Source organism: Rhea americana, unplaced genomic scaffold (genome assembly GCF_003343005.1).
Source record: "Rhea americana isolate MKP2758 unplaced genomic scaffold, rheAme1 scaffold_77, whole genome shotgun sequence".
Classification (NCBI taxonomy): domain Eukaryota; kingdom Metazoa; phylum Chordata; class Aves; order Rheiformes; family Rheidae; genus Rhea; species Rhea americana.
Genome location: NW_028186945.1, coordinates 626563 through 642211, shown reverse-complemented (window position 1 = coordinate 642211; position 15649 = coordinate 626563). Strand labels below are relative to the sequence as shown.

General features: G+C 34.7%; 1 protein-coding gene across 2 annotated transcripts in view; it reads left to right on the top strand.

Annotated features, from left to right (window-relative positions):
* ERCC8 (ERCC excision repair 8, CSA ubiquitin ligase complex subunit) overlaps positions 1 to 15444 on the top strand; it is a 33568-nt gene extending 18124 nt beyond the window's left edge. Inside the window, exons 9-12 of one of the 2 annotated variants that reach the window (XM_085322437.1) lie at positions 377 to 501; positions 6970 to 7167; positions 12385 to 12471; positions 14246 to 15444. In XM_085322437.1, the coding sequence (XP_085178563.1) occupies positions 377 to 501; positions 6970 to 7167; positions 12385 to 12471; positions 14246 to 14314 (479 nt within the window). In that variant the 3' untranslated portion in view covers positions 14315 to 15444. The remainder of the gene's footprint in view (positions 1 to 376; positions 502 to 6969; positions 7168 to 12384; positions 12472 to 14245) is intronic. The other variant, XM_085322436.1, reaches the window with a different exon arrangement.
* The last annotated feature ends 205 nt before the right edge of the window (positions 15445 to 15649 follow it).

Here is a 15649-nt window from a genome sequence, read left to right as displayed (position 1 = left end):
CTGAAAGATATGTCTAAACTGTGTATTACAGTATATTGTGGAGATACCTCATCTTCTTCTCAATGAGTTAACTTGTGGGCACCATACCRTTTAGTCATGGTAGCACCAAGTCCTGTGCTGGCTACTTTATCTTACTTAACATGCAGAATTGCAGGATGAACTCGATTGAATTCCTTTGTATTATGCAATAAGCAATATGTGCAAAGCCAGCTGTATAAGCTAGTTACTCATGGTTGTATATTTTTAAATAAAGTGATCCATGGAGACAGTCATGCTTTCATAAGCCGTAAGTTAAATTATTTAATTGTACATTTTAAAAATGTTATATGGAATAGTAATTCCGTAGAAATCTGAACCATCTCTTTTTTTCTGGCAGCAAACACTGCTCATAATGGGAGAGTTAATGGTTTGTGCTATACAAATGATGGACTTCATCTGTTGACTGTTGGTACAGATGATCGGATGAGACTCTGGAACAGCTCCACTGGAGAAAACACGCTAGTAAGTTTTCAAAGATTTTTGGTTATGTTTTTTTCCTTTTTTTTTGCACTTTTTTTTTCAAAGATTGCTAATAGTTTGTGCAATTATAGTTACACCTTTTGATATTCATTCATTGTCATAATGGGTATTGCTGCTTTATCTCAGTTCATTAAGGGTTATTCAGGCTTTTTTTTTTGTTGTTCTGGATTTTTTTTCCTTGTTTTTGCTTATTTTTTWAAAAAATAGAACCTACGGGGCCGGTGCTCATACCTGAGTGTTTCACTAGTTGACTGCCAGGTTTCCTTGCTTTTTTTTGTTTTGTTTTGTTTTATTTTAAAATGTTTTTGTGGAATTTCTCTCATGGATGTGTACAGCAGTGTCAGAATACCCATCCCCCTACATTTGCATTGTAACCCAACAGGGAAAAAAACTCTACTTCTGCTCCAATCCTTTCTATGATGAGATTTTTTACTGAAGGTTCATGTTTTAATTTTCCTTTTGATAAAGAAAATTGTTTTCTGCATTTATTTTCAAAAAAGGGCACAGTTTAGCCGCATCAGTTTCCATGAGATTTTAGCTAATTAGGGTGACATGGTTTCTCTCTGCTATCAAGAAGAGGAAAAAAAAATCTCTGATTTAACAATCTTTTATTTCCTACTGCTTAGTTTCAGAACACAGTGAAAAGTATTCCCTATAGACACTTAAATGAAAGGACTTTTCTATCCCCGTGCTATTCATATTTGTCAGCTCCTTCTCAGCACTTCATAAACAGACATCTTTCTGTCTCCAAATCACTATCACCAAAGTAGATAATACAGTTTGTTCACTCTCCTACCACCAACGGGATCAATGCCTTTTGTTTTTCTGTGCCTGTTAGTTCACTGATTTGTTTCATAGGCTGTTTTACCATTTACTAATTTGAGATTGAATAGCTTGATCCTGTCTTGCTATTTTAAGTTTAAAATTGTTTTATCCAGGTTCTGTAGTTTCATGCACTGCACAGACATACCGCTTAAAATAATTTTAAGTCATCAGCAAATAAATGTGTGTACAGGTAATACTCCCATAGTTTCTTTAATCCCCCCCTAGCTAGTCCTTATCTCCATAGTTTTCTTCCTTCTCTGTGCTAATTATACCTCCCCCTTCTCTCTAGCTGACCCCACAAACATAGAAATGAGCCTGCATGAACAACTGGGGATTATATTGAATCTGCAGTCACCTTGGGGGAAGAAAAATATACACAAAAAATAACTCTGTATCTACTTGCCTGCCTCGCTTTTGCTATCCTGAATTCCCAGTCCCCRTCTGATTTCCAACAGCTGCTTCCTCTGCCCCCAAAACCCATCATCTTCTTTACTTTTGGGGTTTTCTTCCTGGTTATAGCAGGAATCTTTTCAAAGAACTAGAGATTTTAATAGCTGCCCAAGTTTTCACAGCAGAAAGAGAACCATACAACAGCAGATATGAAGCCTCTAACTGCTTTTCTGTAAAGCATCTTTAAGTACGTGACCTCTTCCTAAGGTTTGGCTTGTTCTCTTGGAGGTGGGGAATATGCAAAAGAATTAACTGCAAGTGCCACTGATGAATACAGATAAACTCTACTAGCACTGCTAAATTTGCTCAAATCATTAATATAGCTTTGGGAACCTTTCTCTATTCCATAACTATACAGATTGTCTCTTCTTTTCTTTTTTTTTTCTTTTTCTTTTTTAATTGGAATGCTTAAGCTAGAAAATTCTGACTTTGAGACAGATCTGAAAAATAGCTGCCATCATTTGGTTGAATCTAGCTAGAAAGAATCCTTGTTTCTCCCAGCTGTTTTATAAAATGCTTTGTTTTTCAGCAGAGTGCCAGCTGAATTATGACTCCAAACTCTCCTGTCCAAAATCTTACAAAACTTCTGTGTAGACAGTTTACAAAAATATCTGTAATAGCAATCTGAATGTTTGAAAAAAACACTTAAATTCTAAAATTTAATAATGGATAATGGAGAAGTCATGTATGCTATCCTTATTCCTTTTAGCCAGTTAAACTCAGTAAAAACTGGAGAGAATCTTTTTTCCTCCTTCAGTTTTGAAGTTAGAAGAGGAAACTAACATAGGATTAAATATTAAAGGAAAATATAATCACACTGGATACACTGCAAGGCTTATGATCTGAGATAGTTTCCCACTCCTTTTAATTTTTGCGTTCTAGAGCTGTATTTATGACTCCATTGTAGTTAAGCATATAATAATTTGTTTCTTTAGCCATATCTGATTTTACTTTTCAAAAAAACTATGGTGCAGGATGTTTTTTTTTTTTTTTTCCTGTTCCCATAACCTTACATTCCTTCAGCTACAGCTGTAATTTCATTATAACAAAGCTGATCTAAACTATAGTAAACCAGAAAGTATGATCCTGTTCTTATTATCTGTCATACACTACACTGGCTTCTCATTTCACCCAGCTCTTGTCTGACCTCTTAGTGAGCCAGTTTAGGGTGCTGSCAGAATTGTGCCTCCTTGAAAATAACTGGTTAGTCTTCTGCAGTTTTAGGTCTCTGATCCARTTCCTTGTGATGTTAAGTGAGTGCCAGACCTGGTGCGAAGGAAGGAATGACACTGCAGCCTTAGTGCTGAGGCATGTGTTTGTACTGAAAGCTTTTCTGTGACTGACCATGTGTAATACATTCTGCTGGAGTTAGACCAACCGGAAGTGCTCGGAGAAGCACGCGCTACGAACGAGCTGCCAGCACGTAGCATTAGGGTGCTCGCATCCCAGTCCACTGAGTGTTCTGCAGGGTGGAAATGTGACTGCAAAATGGAAATAGGACTTGCAAGGTCATGGAAGAAGTCCAGCAACTACGAATCCATTTGCAGAAGATATCTTGTAGCTTTCCGGTAGGAGATGAGACCATCCTCTCCCTTCCTTGCCCTGACATATGTAGTTAGTGTCTTAACTCTTTCTTTGCCAGRGGACTTATCTTAGGTACAGTTTTCATTGGCTTAACCAGTAGGTCAAATGTTTCTTCTGACTGCAGTCATTCTGGAAACAAGCAACAGCAAAAAAACCCTACAAAATGTGAATAAAAAAATAAACTTTGAGGACCAAAAAGAATATGCTTGGAAATTAGTTGTATACTACAATTATCTTTGCAGTAGAATTTGAAATTCTGGCAGAGATGCTCCAAATTGCCATGTACCTACTAACACAAAGCAAGTGTAATTCTTACTAAAATGACTTACTCCAAAGCAGAGACTATTCTGCATGGCCATTCTTCAGTACCTGTGGTAACTGACAAACTTCTTCTCAAGCTGCTTAGATAAAAATGCTCCTAGTTGAATAATAGTAGATGAATGGGTGATGCTAATTAAGCATTATAACTGGAAAAATGACCTAAGTACGTGATCTAAACAACATCACAAGGGATGCTGAACAATTTTGTTTGGTTTTTACAAACTCGAAGCATGGGAAGATCTTGACCAAGATTTGTTAGCTTGTTTTGTAAGCCAAAAAGCAGCACTCAGAAGCAGCACTTCCCTTTAAAGATAGGATCCCTGTGGTGATCCTTCAATAAAACATTGGCATAAAACAAGATGTATGTCACCYATTGCTGCAGAAGAAGCAAAAAGTAGTAGAATGCAAAAATTCAATGGCGTATCTTTATTAAGCAATTTACTAAGTGTAGAAGAAAACSAAGATACAGAGGATGTCTCCACACACACGCATACAGAGTATGGAGAGGAGAAAGTCTGTGTCAGAAGTTTAGACTGCCTCAGATGATATTCAGCAACTCTTCACAATGCTCTCCTTATGTCCAGGTGTCTATTTGATAGATGTCTACCTACTTCCTTCAGATTTGAAAAATCCCATCAGATAGTGTAGAAATTAATCTGGTCGTCTGAATTTTTTTTTGAGCAGGGAACCAAAGCTGGGATCTAGTGAACTGTCTCGGTCAGTAAGAGAAATTAATATTGGAATTGGGAGTTATTGCTGTTACAGCTGACATGATCTGGAAAAGAATTTAATTGTTTGTTATCAACACAGAAATATGCCTCTTAAATCTATTTTCTTTAACAAGGCTTAACAGAGTTGTTTAAAAATGAGCACAAGTGTCCACAAAGGACACACATCACGTCCTTTCAACTTGAAAATATCAAGCTACCTGAAAACTAATCAAACTGCCTCTTTGTAAACATTTTTTTTTATGATTGAAAGAGTTCTTTTTTTCTAGACTCCTTTTTTTCAGCTTTTCTTACATAAATGCTTTTAGCTATGAAAGAACAGACTTTTACTAAGAGATCAACAGTCTTCCTTACCTAGCTTGATTGAGCCTAGTATGTGCCTCAAACTATGGACTCAGTCAATCAACATAGGATGGGTCAAGAACCTGACAAATGAAGATGTCTGTTTTAAAATATTTACCTGGTAAACGTTATAAATCTGTTAGGTTATAGTCAACAGATTTCAAATACTTAGATTTCTTAACCGTAGGCCATGAGGTTTTTATAGGGTGYTTTAAAATGAACTCAGAGAACTTTACTGAAATTGTATGTACAAGCAGTTCTCTGCTTTTCAGCAGAAATTAAGAGCAGAGATTGCAGGGCAATAGTATTTAAAAGCCAAATGTTTTTATTTATAATGCTCTTAAAGAATTTAGATAAAGTCTTAAATTAAACATACGCTTATTTTTTGTTAGCAAGAAATAACTTTGATTTTAATCATGAAATAATTTGCAAATTTTAGATGTTTGTAGTGGACTTYTTTCTCATCATGAATATACATTTTATTTGCTGAAATTTTAATACTTTGTTTTAATTAAGTTTGTTTAGAGGTAAGATATACTGTTCACATGAATACACTTCTGACCTCTTATAGAGGACCTAATTAGACTGATAAATCCAATTAAGTATTTCCTATTATGTTTGGAAATTTTCCATTTTTAAACTTCAGTGAGCTTTTAATCTGTGTAGGACTTTTCAAGAGCTTGAAACATATCAAACAATGCTAAGCTATACTTTTTATACATTTTATTTGCAAGGTTTCCCACACAACTCACAAGCCAGGCTCCTAGTTAGCCATGTAGTAATGCTCTTATCCCAGCTGTACTTACAGGGAACAGTATTGAATTTCTCAGTGGTGATGAACTCCAAGATTTAGCAGTAGGTAAAAGTTAGGCATTTTACTGTATCACTCTTGATCAGTCTATAAGAAATAATTTAGGAAGTTATTCTTTGTTTTCTTCTCCTTCATGATTCTTTCTCTTCTTAATTCCTTTGTTTTTACCTTTTATTTATGACATCCTTCTGCTTGCCCTTCAGTCTTTTTCATACTGCCTGTTGYTCTTCTACTGTTTCTTGCAAACTCAGGAGGGAGAAATGCAGAATCTTTGCCTGCATTGCTCATGCTCTTCCTCTCTTCCTACTTCCAAGAGCAAGAGAYGACTTGCTGAGAAACCCCTGAGGGCTAGTTCTGGTGTTGGCTAGACTGGTGCTGCTTTTCTTTCCCATCCAAATAGCACATATACTTCAGAAATACAGCCTTCTGCAGTATTGATCGACTCACACAAAGAGCACTTTCAAGGTATAGAAGGAAGTGGTGGGTCAACTTTTCTTCAGTCTGTGGAGTAAGCAAGTCTTATGGTAAAATGGTTGAATTGTCAGTATTTTATTTTTGGTCTGAATGCATGTAATAAGAGCTAGACTAAGATCACTGTCTCACTTTATACTTACCACTGAATTTGTTAAGATAGCAGTGTGATTAGGCCTATACTCATTAACAACTACAAGTAACATTGTTACCTCTTTGTTTTCCATAGTTTAGCTTAATGAGAAATAACTTTTCTATCTATTGTTATTTGAAAACTCATATTTTGAAATTATGTATAATCTAGCTTGTGTGTGTATTCTTGTGTGCGCTAACTATTTTAAGGAGAACACTCTAGGAAAAAATAAATGCTGTGCCTTCAAATAAAAAGGAACTCTTTAAAACCTTAGATTTAACATTTCCAGTTCCTGGAATTTTCAGAAAACATAAATTATGTATTACTTATGCACAATAGTGTGTATATATATAGTTATATCTAGTTCTTTTAGTAGTTTCAATATTTGAGAGAAAATGGCTATGTTGGACTACCTAGGAAAATATTTAAGTAGGAATTCCTGAACTAATTCTGATTTCAGGAGTAGTTTTGGTGCATCAAAGTGGATCTGACCTGAATAGTCTATGCAAATTCCATCTTTAAGTGTGGAACTGGTGCATATATAGGCATATCGTTTTTTTCTCATGTTTCTCAAAGTTTATATTAAAGACAATGAACTGTAATGAACAGAAAAATACTTCCCTTGATGACCATCTGTCTTTGGAAATGCCAAGACTTATGTTAAAATGAGAAGCATAACATGAATTTTACTGGATATTAATGAAAAAAATGAAAATGTCCTTTTACGTAAAGCTACTTCTTATAATTTTAGTTAATAGCTAACTGCTTAATCTTTCGTTTTACAGGTAAACTATGGGAAAGTCTGTAATGAAAGTAGAAAAGGACTCAAATTYACTATCTCCTGTGGCTGTAATCCAGATTTTGCTTTTGTACCATATGGTAGTACCATTGCTGTTTATACAGTTTTCTCAGGAGAACTAATAACTATGCTTAGAGGACATTATAATACTGTTGACTGCTGTGTATTTCAACCTAATTTTCAGGTAAGTGAAATATTTGGGACAACCTGGAATATTTATGCAGACTGCCAAACCATTTGCACAAAAAATGATATCTTTGCAGGGATGTGCTTTAATAGAAAAGTTTGAAGTAACAGGGAGATCAGTTGCTTTGTCAAGCCCGAAGAGTTAGGTCAAGTACTTTTGATGGCCCTTTCTATATCTCATTTCTTCCCYTATTCATTTTCTCTCACATAGGTAACTTTTGAGTATACTTAGAGTAACTTTTGTCTTATGTTGTCATTAATAAATCATATGTGTTATTAAGGCTTTCCWTCTAAGAGTGAAGAGTAATCTTCCTGCCTTTTATTGGGGCAATCAGGGGCTTCTGAAGAGGTATTTGCCTTTCTCTGACAAAGAAAGTGAAGTACATTTAGATGAAGTGCATCAGTATTCTCCGTGATTCTGAGAAACCTCTGATGTGCCTGGCTGGTGATCTTGCCTGAATGCTTGTAGCTGTACTAAACACTGCGTCTGCAAACAGTTTGGAAGAAGTTTTTGAGAACATGATCAGCTTCTTAAATTAAACYAGGCACATTCCACCTCAGAAATACCATGGCATTTCAGGGACTCATGACTAYGGCAACCCCTTTTTTCTTCCTGCCTATGGTACATTTTTTTCTCTTGTACTAAAAGTCTTAAAGATAACAAAGCCTAATTTGTTGTGAGATATTTTACAACAGATTGTTTTTATGATTTGTGGTGGTGTGGCAAGGGGAAGGGTGGATATTCCTAAGGGYTTTTTTTTGGTTTTGTTTTGTTTGTTTGAAGTTTTTTACATAGTTACCTTCAGTTGTTCAGGACTGTATTTAATATTTCAGCTCCTTCTTTCTACTCTTTTGTTTCTGAAATAACAGGCAGAAGCATTTGAGACAGAAAGGTCCAGAGAGTATCTTTTTTGACTTTCCATGCAACACATCACAGAATTTAATTTATTGTTCTCACGCTGAATACAGTAACTTTGACTAAAGGAATGTTTCCCTGCCAGTGAGATGGACTTCACTGAGCGATTTGAACATATTACAGATGGGGCAGCAGAGCCCAAACTAACAAACATCACTAGACCAGAAAAGTGTTTCTAGGATGAATAGGCAGGGAGATACTGGATCCACTGAGAGGTGGAATATTGCCTCTCCTACCTTCCAGCTCCCTAAATGGAACGCAATTATGAAAAAGTTGAGGATCACTGGATTAAAGTATATATCTTCTTCTCTTGATTAAACATTCCAAAGTATGGAACATCTGCTTCTTCTGTTGGTGTTGCAAACAAAATCCTTATTATTGATAGGTTCAGATTATAACTAAGACAGATCTTTCCTGAATTTTAGTTTCTATTCATTAATTCTTCTTGGACTGTTCTTGGCTAGATTAAAAAGCTTTGTCTTTTTAAGAATGGTCTCAAAATGAAGATGCTAGTGTATTTGCGTAAAGTCATCTTTGGTATTCTTTTTGATAAGTTGAAAAGACAAGATTTCTTAAATATGACTGTAAAGCATGTTTTTTAGCCCTGGAAATGTGTGTCTCTTTGTCTTCTCTCTACCTTGTCTTTTGGAATACTTGGAAAAGTAAATGACATTGCAGTGTCAGCAACAGTATTATACAACATGCCAGATCTCCCTGTTCTTGTTTATCACTTGTCTGTGTGTGTGTACACATGATTTGTGAGCACGCACACAAGGACTGCATCATTCAGTATAGTCATAGGCTTACTGGCAACTTAATTTATCCACTGTGATTCCTGAGTATCTTTCAGAGTCACCCTTACTACAGTTTGGCTTTGCATTCTCTCTGTGGCTTGCTTCCCTTTTTCTTTAAACATCCTTGCTTTTGTTGGTATAAAATTGTTACTCATTGGTGGGATTAGGTTACTATATTTTAAGTATGTCTACATCAAAGGTATTGCCTAGTGTTAACCTTGTCACTTTATGTTCACATGTATACTTCCAGACAGCGGGTTCTCTCTTGAGAGGATTAAAYGCGTTCATCAGTCTTCATATAGTTCTATATATAAATCTAAAAATGATGATATCCCAGTTAAAAGTCCTTTTTTGAGAATGCAGACAATTGTAAAATCTGTGTCCATTTTATTTTACACTTAAAAATGGTGCTAAATCAATATGGTACAAATTTATTTACAGCTATGCAAGTATATTTTAAGTTAAACTTGTTATAAATGTGATCATTTTGCTTGACAGAGCCTGCTTTGCTGTAAAATGTGTTAACTGATGCTGTTTATTTTCCTAATACCTTAATTTTCTCAGATAACTGTTCTAAGATGCTCATGCAAGTTTTTCATGTGCTGGTGAAGTGAATAGCTGCATAGATGTAGGCTTTCTAACACCTCTGTAACTTATTAGCACATTATCTTCGTATGAAACAAGATCTACATCTGACTGTTTTATATAGTTTCTACCATTTCTGTTTGGCAGCAGGTCTCACTCATTTTTAGGTTTTTCTTTATATTAATACTCTCATAAACTTTTTTGCTGTCTTTAACCGTGCTGAATGATTTTGCTGCCCCACCCTCAAATCTGTTCTTTAAGGGTTTTTTTGTTTATTTTTCTGTCCAAAACTTCTGATTAATATTTATTGCTCCCAGTTCCTCCCTTTCCTTCTATTTATAGCCATATTTTATGCTTTGTCTTTGTTTCATCTTATGGCTGGAAGAGGCTTTGAAAAACTCGTGTACTAATTTGTATTTGAGTTGTGAAGTGTCATCTTTTTGTTCAGAACCGTATAATCAGCTATGATCCCTGTTACCTAAGCAACTAGCCATTTGCAAGCCGGTGATATTAGTCTTTTTCTATTCTTATTAGGTCCCAATTAATTAGCGTTCTTAGGTGGATTGTCTTTTGTGATTGAGTTACTGCATGTAGCTATCTCTACAGGGTAGTGTGAGATTTAGTTAATGTATTTTGAGATCCTGGGAATAAAACCATAAAATCCACTATATCATTTTTGCCCTAAATTTTTCTTACATAACTCTCTCCATGAAGTTACTGAGATGTTAAGCTGCTTGAGTAATAAGAACTGAAGAATATTGCCCATTAATACCAGAAGTTAATTTATTAAGAGGTAGAGAATTTCAAGGGTGTTGTGGAAAAAGAAATCCTCCCTATGAAATCTTTCAGATGTTTACTGTTGGATCCAATATGCTAGGTACCAATGTACTTAAAATAACTTAAACAAGAGCTGTTTCCCTTTCAGAAACAGAAGTAAGTAAATAATTAATCAATAATGAAGTAAAAAATAYTAGTAATGCATCAGGAACAGTGTGTGTGGGGGGGGTAAGTATAGGTCCTTTTATGTTCCAGGAGTACCAATGACAACCACAAAATTATTTGACAAACCTACTCCTCTGTAACAATCAAATGGTAGGCTAACAAATAATAAAAACTAGAAGTTAAATTCAGCTTTACTTGAAATCTTTCTGCAAAATTTTAAAATGTAGCATTGAAATATAATGCTATACTGTACCATAAGTATGCATGGAGCTTTACACGTTGACTCTTCTTTTGACTGACATAAGGTCTAAGTCACTGTTTCAGATTATACTAATTATAAATATTAGTCAACGCGGTCCATACTAACTGAAGATCTTGCAATCCCAGGACCAGAAAGAGAGAGAAATAGTAATAAAGATTAACTCGAATATACTGATTTCGCAATTACACTGCTCAGAAGGAGGGATTTGGGAGGGGAGATATTACTTGTTTTTAAAGTTCCAGTGATACTGTGCATCTTGCAAAAGACAAGTTGCATGAATAGAGTACTAACAGGATGAAGTGATATCTGACCTATACCTTGATATAACTTTGACCTGTTTTATTCTTTTAAGCAAATTAAGTAGGATGTTTATGTCAAAGTTTTAAACCTCAATCTTGTTTTATGCATGAATAACTTTGTTCCTGGGAGTAGATTCACAGGAATCAGTATGCTTACTTGAATAAGGTTACCCACRTAAATAGGTATTTATTGGAACGAGTTAACTTAATAGGTAACGAGTAAGTTCCTGCACTAACTGTCAGAGTAATTCATGCTTTTCTAGAATTAAATATACAAAATACAAACTGAGACTTTCTGCAAAGACAGAACTGTAATAATTCACTGAATTATGTTGAATCAACTTATTAAAATAGTTTTGGAGATAAGCACAGGGCTGCTAGGTTAAGTGTAGGAGCCAACATCTTTTAGAAGCGTTTTTCTACTATCAGCTTGAATACAGGAAAGAATACTATGCATGTTTCACTCAGGTAATTTAAACATATGATAGTTCTCAGCTTAATTGTCAGACATTTTATATAAAAAGCAGGACTTTGACTCAAGATTGAAGGCAGATGAAAATTTCTTCATACACATTCATGTAAGTAGCAGTTTGAAAAACAGAAGCATTACTAGTGCAAAATTTAATGCAAAGGTGGCACAGTATTTCTGAACAGCAAAATTTCCTCAGTTTAGAGTGGCAGAGAACCTGTATTTCCTTTAATAAAGAACTAAGAAAATGAAGCTGTATTTGACTGTTAGCAGTTCAGTGCAGAGACTGTTTGCTTCCAAATGTTTGCAGGGTGCCTAACACAATGGGATGCCGGTCCTTAGTCATTAACATAATAAATAGGGTTATTTATATTAAAAATAATAATTTGGTCTTTCTGATCTCTGCCTTCCCAACAGGATGTAGGCTTCAAGTTGTTCCTTTGTTTGTTCTTTTCCTTGCCTAGGCATATTTAAACTATGCTTACTTAATACTCATTTGCTCCACACTTACACACTCTTGTAGCCTATATCTTATTAGATGTTTTTGCATTGATTCATGTTTTTAATTCTCATAGAAAAATCTTTTTCTTTTTGCCTTCTTCCCTTTCTATTCACCATAAATACAGTTATCTTCTAAGCTTGCTAACTTTYAAATTAGGTTACTTTTCAGGAGACTTGAGAGGGAAGAAAAAAAAGTACATTTAAGCAATGAAGCTCATTTAAATGTGAGTAGTGCTGTTTTGATGACCAGCCTGGAAGAAATATCATGATGTATTCTTTTTGTCTAATATATTTTAGGAACATACAGTTTAYCAAAATAGTATTTCAAATTAGAAATTATATATGTGTCTTTATTTCTAAATAAAAATACACTTTATTTGCCAGCATTATTTCTATTTCAGTATTCAGTAACTCTGACAGGATATTTTTTGCTTACTTTTTTAAAAGGAGCTTTATAGTGGTAGCAAAGATTGCAATATCCTTGCTTGGATACCTGCTCTTCGAGAGCCAGTTCCTGATGACGTTTCTGAAAAGGTAATTTATAGTTTATCCAGTTGCTATGTTATCCATATATGCTGTTATACTTACTAGCGAAATAATTATATATGAAGTGGATTTTCACCTCCAAAACTTGTAACAATACTGATTCACTGGAAAATCACTTATGTATTGTTTCTCTGCAATCTCCTTGTTATTTTTTTGAGGTTCGGGGTGGGGTGGGTTCGTTTTTTTTGTTTTTTTTTTTTTTTTGGTTGCTTGGTTGTGATCTAGAAAAATCTCCTACAGGCTCATAGCTTCTCATTTAACTAAAAGCAGTACTTTTTGTTTGGCTGTCAGTCTTTCAACTTCCACTTTAGCTTCCTTAAAATATATACTGTTTTATGTAGTTTATGCTAATTTGGAAGTGAAAAATGCCAAAGAAAAAATTCATTTTAATTGGTTTAGGAAAATACTCTACTAAATCATAAGATTAAGGATGCTACAAATTCATATACAAATACTTTTGATACAGAAATATAATAAATAGAATTTGAGAGAAGACATGCAGGCATTGCAGAGCATATCATAAGTAACCCTATTTTCAATGAGAGAACATGTTTTCCCTCTTACCATTAAAGCTGGGCAATAAAAGTTTAAATGAACAGTATAAGAGAAAAAAAAAATTGATTTTAGGGGACTAAAGCCATTCACAAAATAAGAGTCCGGCAACTTGTCCTGCTGTTAAAAATCAGGAGATATTAATACTTTGCATATCAGACAAAAAAAAAAATCCAATTTTCTAAAATTTCAGAAATGTTCTATTTTGAAAAAGATAAAATTTGTAACAAAACATTTTTTGCTTTATTTTGAAACACAATTTATTTAAAACTACCTTACACTTAAACAAAGAAAAAAGTAATTTCAAAATTTAGGTAACCTGAAATCAGAATGTATTCAAATGATCTGAAATGAATGTTTTGGTTCTGTTAAACTGAGAATTTTGAGAACTTTTTTTTCATTATAAGCAAATCATTTTTCTAGTTGAGGGTGGGGAAAGCCATAATTTACCCAGCTCTGATTATAATTGCCCCTTTAAGTTTGACATTATGGTGCTTGAGTCATATATGCCATTGTTTTGAAATCTGTTAAGCTACTGCTGCTGTTTACAAACGTTGAAAGCTGGCACTGCCTCTGAAAGAAGCAGTTCTGCTCTCCACAGGCCACTAGTTCCTGGTCTCTCCCATGTGTGCCTGCATGGAAAGAGTCTGAACCCAGACTAGAAGTAAACAAGCCAAAAAAAAATTWAAAAAAGTTTTACTCAGGGTTAGAACAGCGATTCAGTGCACTGCTTGGCTGCACAAACCCTTGTGCTGACACGAGGGTGAGGTGGGAACTAGCTGGATGCAGATAGAGGCTGAGACTGCTTCCTGAGACAGTAGTGCTCAGTTATGCTGGAACAATGAAATTATGTTTTAAACAACACAACACAGGTTATGATATCTGTGTATGTTATTTTTACATTTACATATTTGTACAACTTCCAGTTAATGTTCCAGATATTTTTGTTGAAATTGGAATTAAATAGACTATCATGTCTTTTTACAGTTTATCCTGTCTCTAATACGCAGAATGCGTAAAGAATTGATTACAAGAGTACAGTATTTGTGAGACATATAACAATGGCATATATGACTCAAACACTGTAATGTCTGCAGATAGTAATTTAAGAAATGCCTTTAGTGTTACCTTTRCTTGCTTTTAATGTTTTTAATGACTTAAAATGAATCCTATTAAAGCAAACCTCTGAGTAAATTCTTATTTTCTTTAGTCTCTATCTCAACAGCATTTAAATCCAGCATATGAAGATGCATGGAGCAGCAGTGACAATGAAGACTGAATTTCAATTGTGTGATGATATAAAATTGACATTCAGGCACTATATTCAACGACTTCATCTACAGAATAGGATATTATCAGGCTTATTGTGACTGGATTCCTTGTACAGTTGTATTAAAGCCAGGTCTTTCAGAAATAAGCTACTTTTTTTCCCTGTCATCATCTTCACTTTTATTRCTATATCTAAAGGACTACTTTTTCATATCTATTGACTTTCTTACACTTGCCCTTATACATTGATATACTGCTGAACAGCATATGAAAGAAAACTAAAAGCCCTTATCACTAGTTAATAGTACATTGTTTCTGGTATCACTAATACCTAGGGAGATAATCTGTTCATTTCTGAGAGACCTGATGCAGAAGATTTTGCCTTAGGGAGGACCAGCTCAGGGATACTTCCAGTTCATTTTCTGCAATGTCTACRTAGAGCAGACTGAGTCCTTTTATGAGTGTCTACGTGCTCTGGGGACCTAAATGGATTTATGTGCCTGGTTTTTTTGTGTTTTATCAGTCTTGCATAAGTTTCTCCATGGATGAGATATTCCATTCAGGAAGAGGTACATTATTTATCCAAGTATTTATATGGTATCCTCCATCAACTTATATCTGAATCTGTCCCAGAAAGTTAAAAATAGAAATTAATTTGATTAGGTTTTTGTTGCTCCTGTTAATGTGTTTTTAAGGTCAGTCCTCTATGAATCTCATACACACTTCCCTACGCAGGGTGGAGAATTCACTCACACATTCATAGAAATTTTCATTCACAGAAATAGGTTTGAGGTACAGTACAAGACAAAGTATGGATCAAGTTTCAAGTTAGAAAWATAGAATGTAGTCCTTCAAAACTCTTTGTTTTCATCTGAATTTGTAGCCCTAATATGTACTGTGGTTTGTCAGGGAGGAGTTCTGGGGGTRGTGGTGGTGGGGTGTTACTGCTCAATCTCAGTCACTATTTTGTTCGTTCCTCAGCAGCAATGTACTCGCTAGTCTGGGAGCTAAGTCAGAAGCTCACATTGAATGGAGATGCAGCACATCAGGGTAAAAAATAGAAGAGAGGAAATGGAACATTTCAAACAGTAATATGCAGTTTCTGAAAGTGAAATTTATAAATAAATGAAAGTAATTTAATCTTTGTATAGTGTATAGATATGATTGGTGTGCATTTTTTAATTAATTCTCTATGTTTTTGTATTTTAATATCTATACAAAATACTGACTGTCACTTTCTATATCAGTCTAGATCCTAGCAGTGGGGAATAAGACAGGGTGAGGAGGGGGCATATAAACGGGATGTTTTTTCATTAGGCAAATTTCATATGTAGTTTGTATGTTC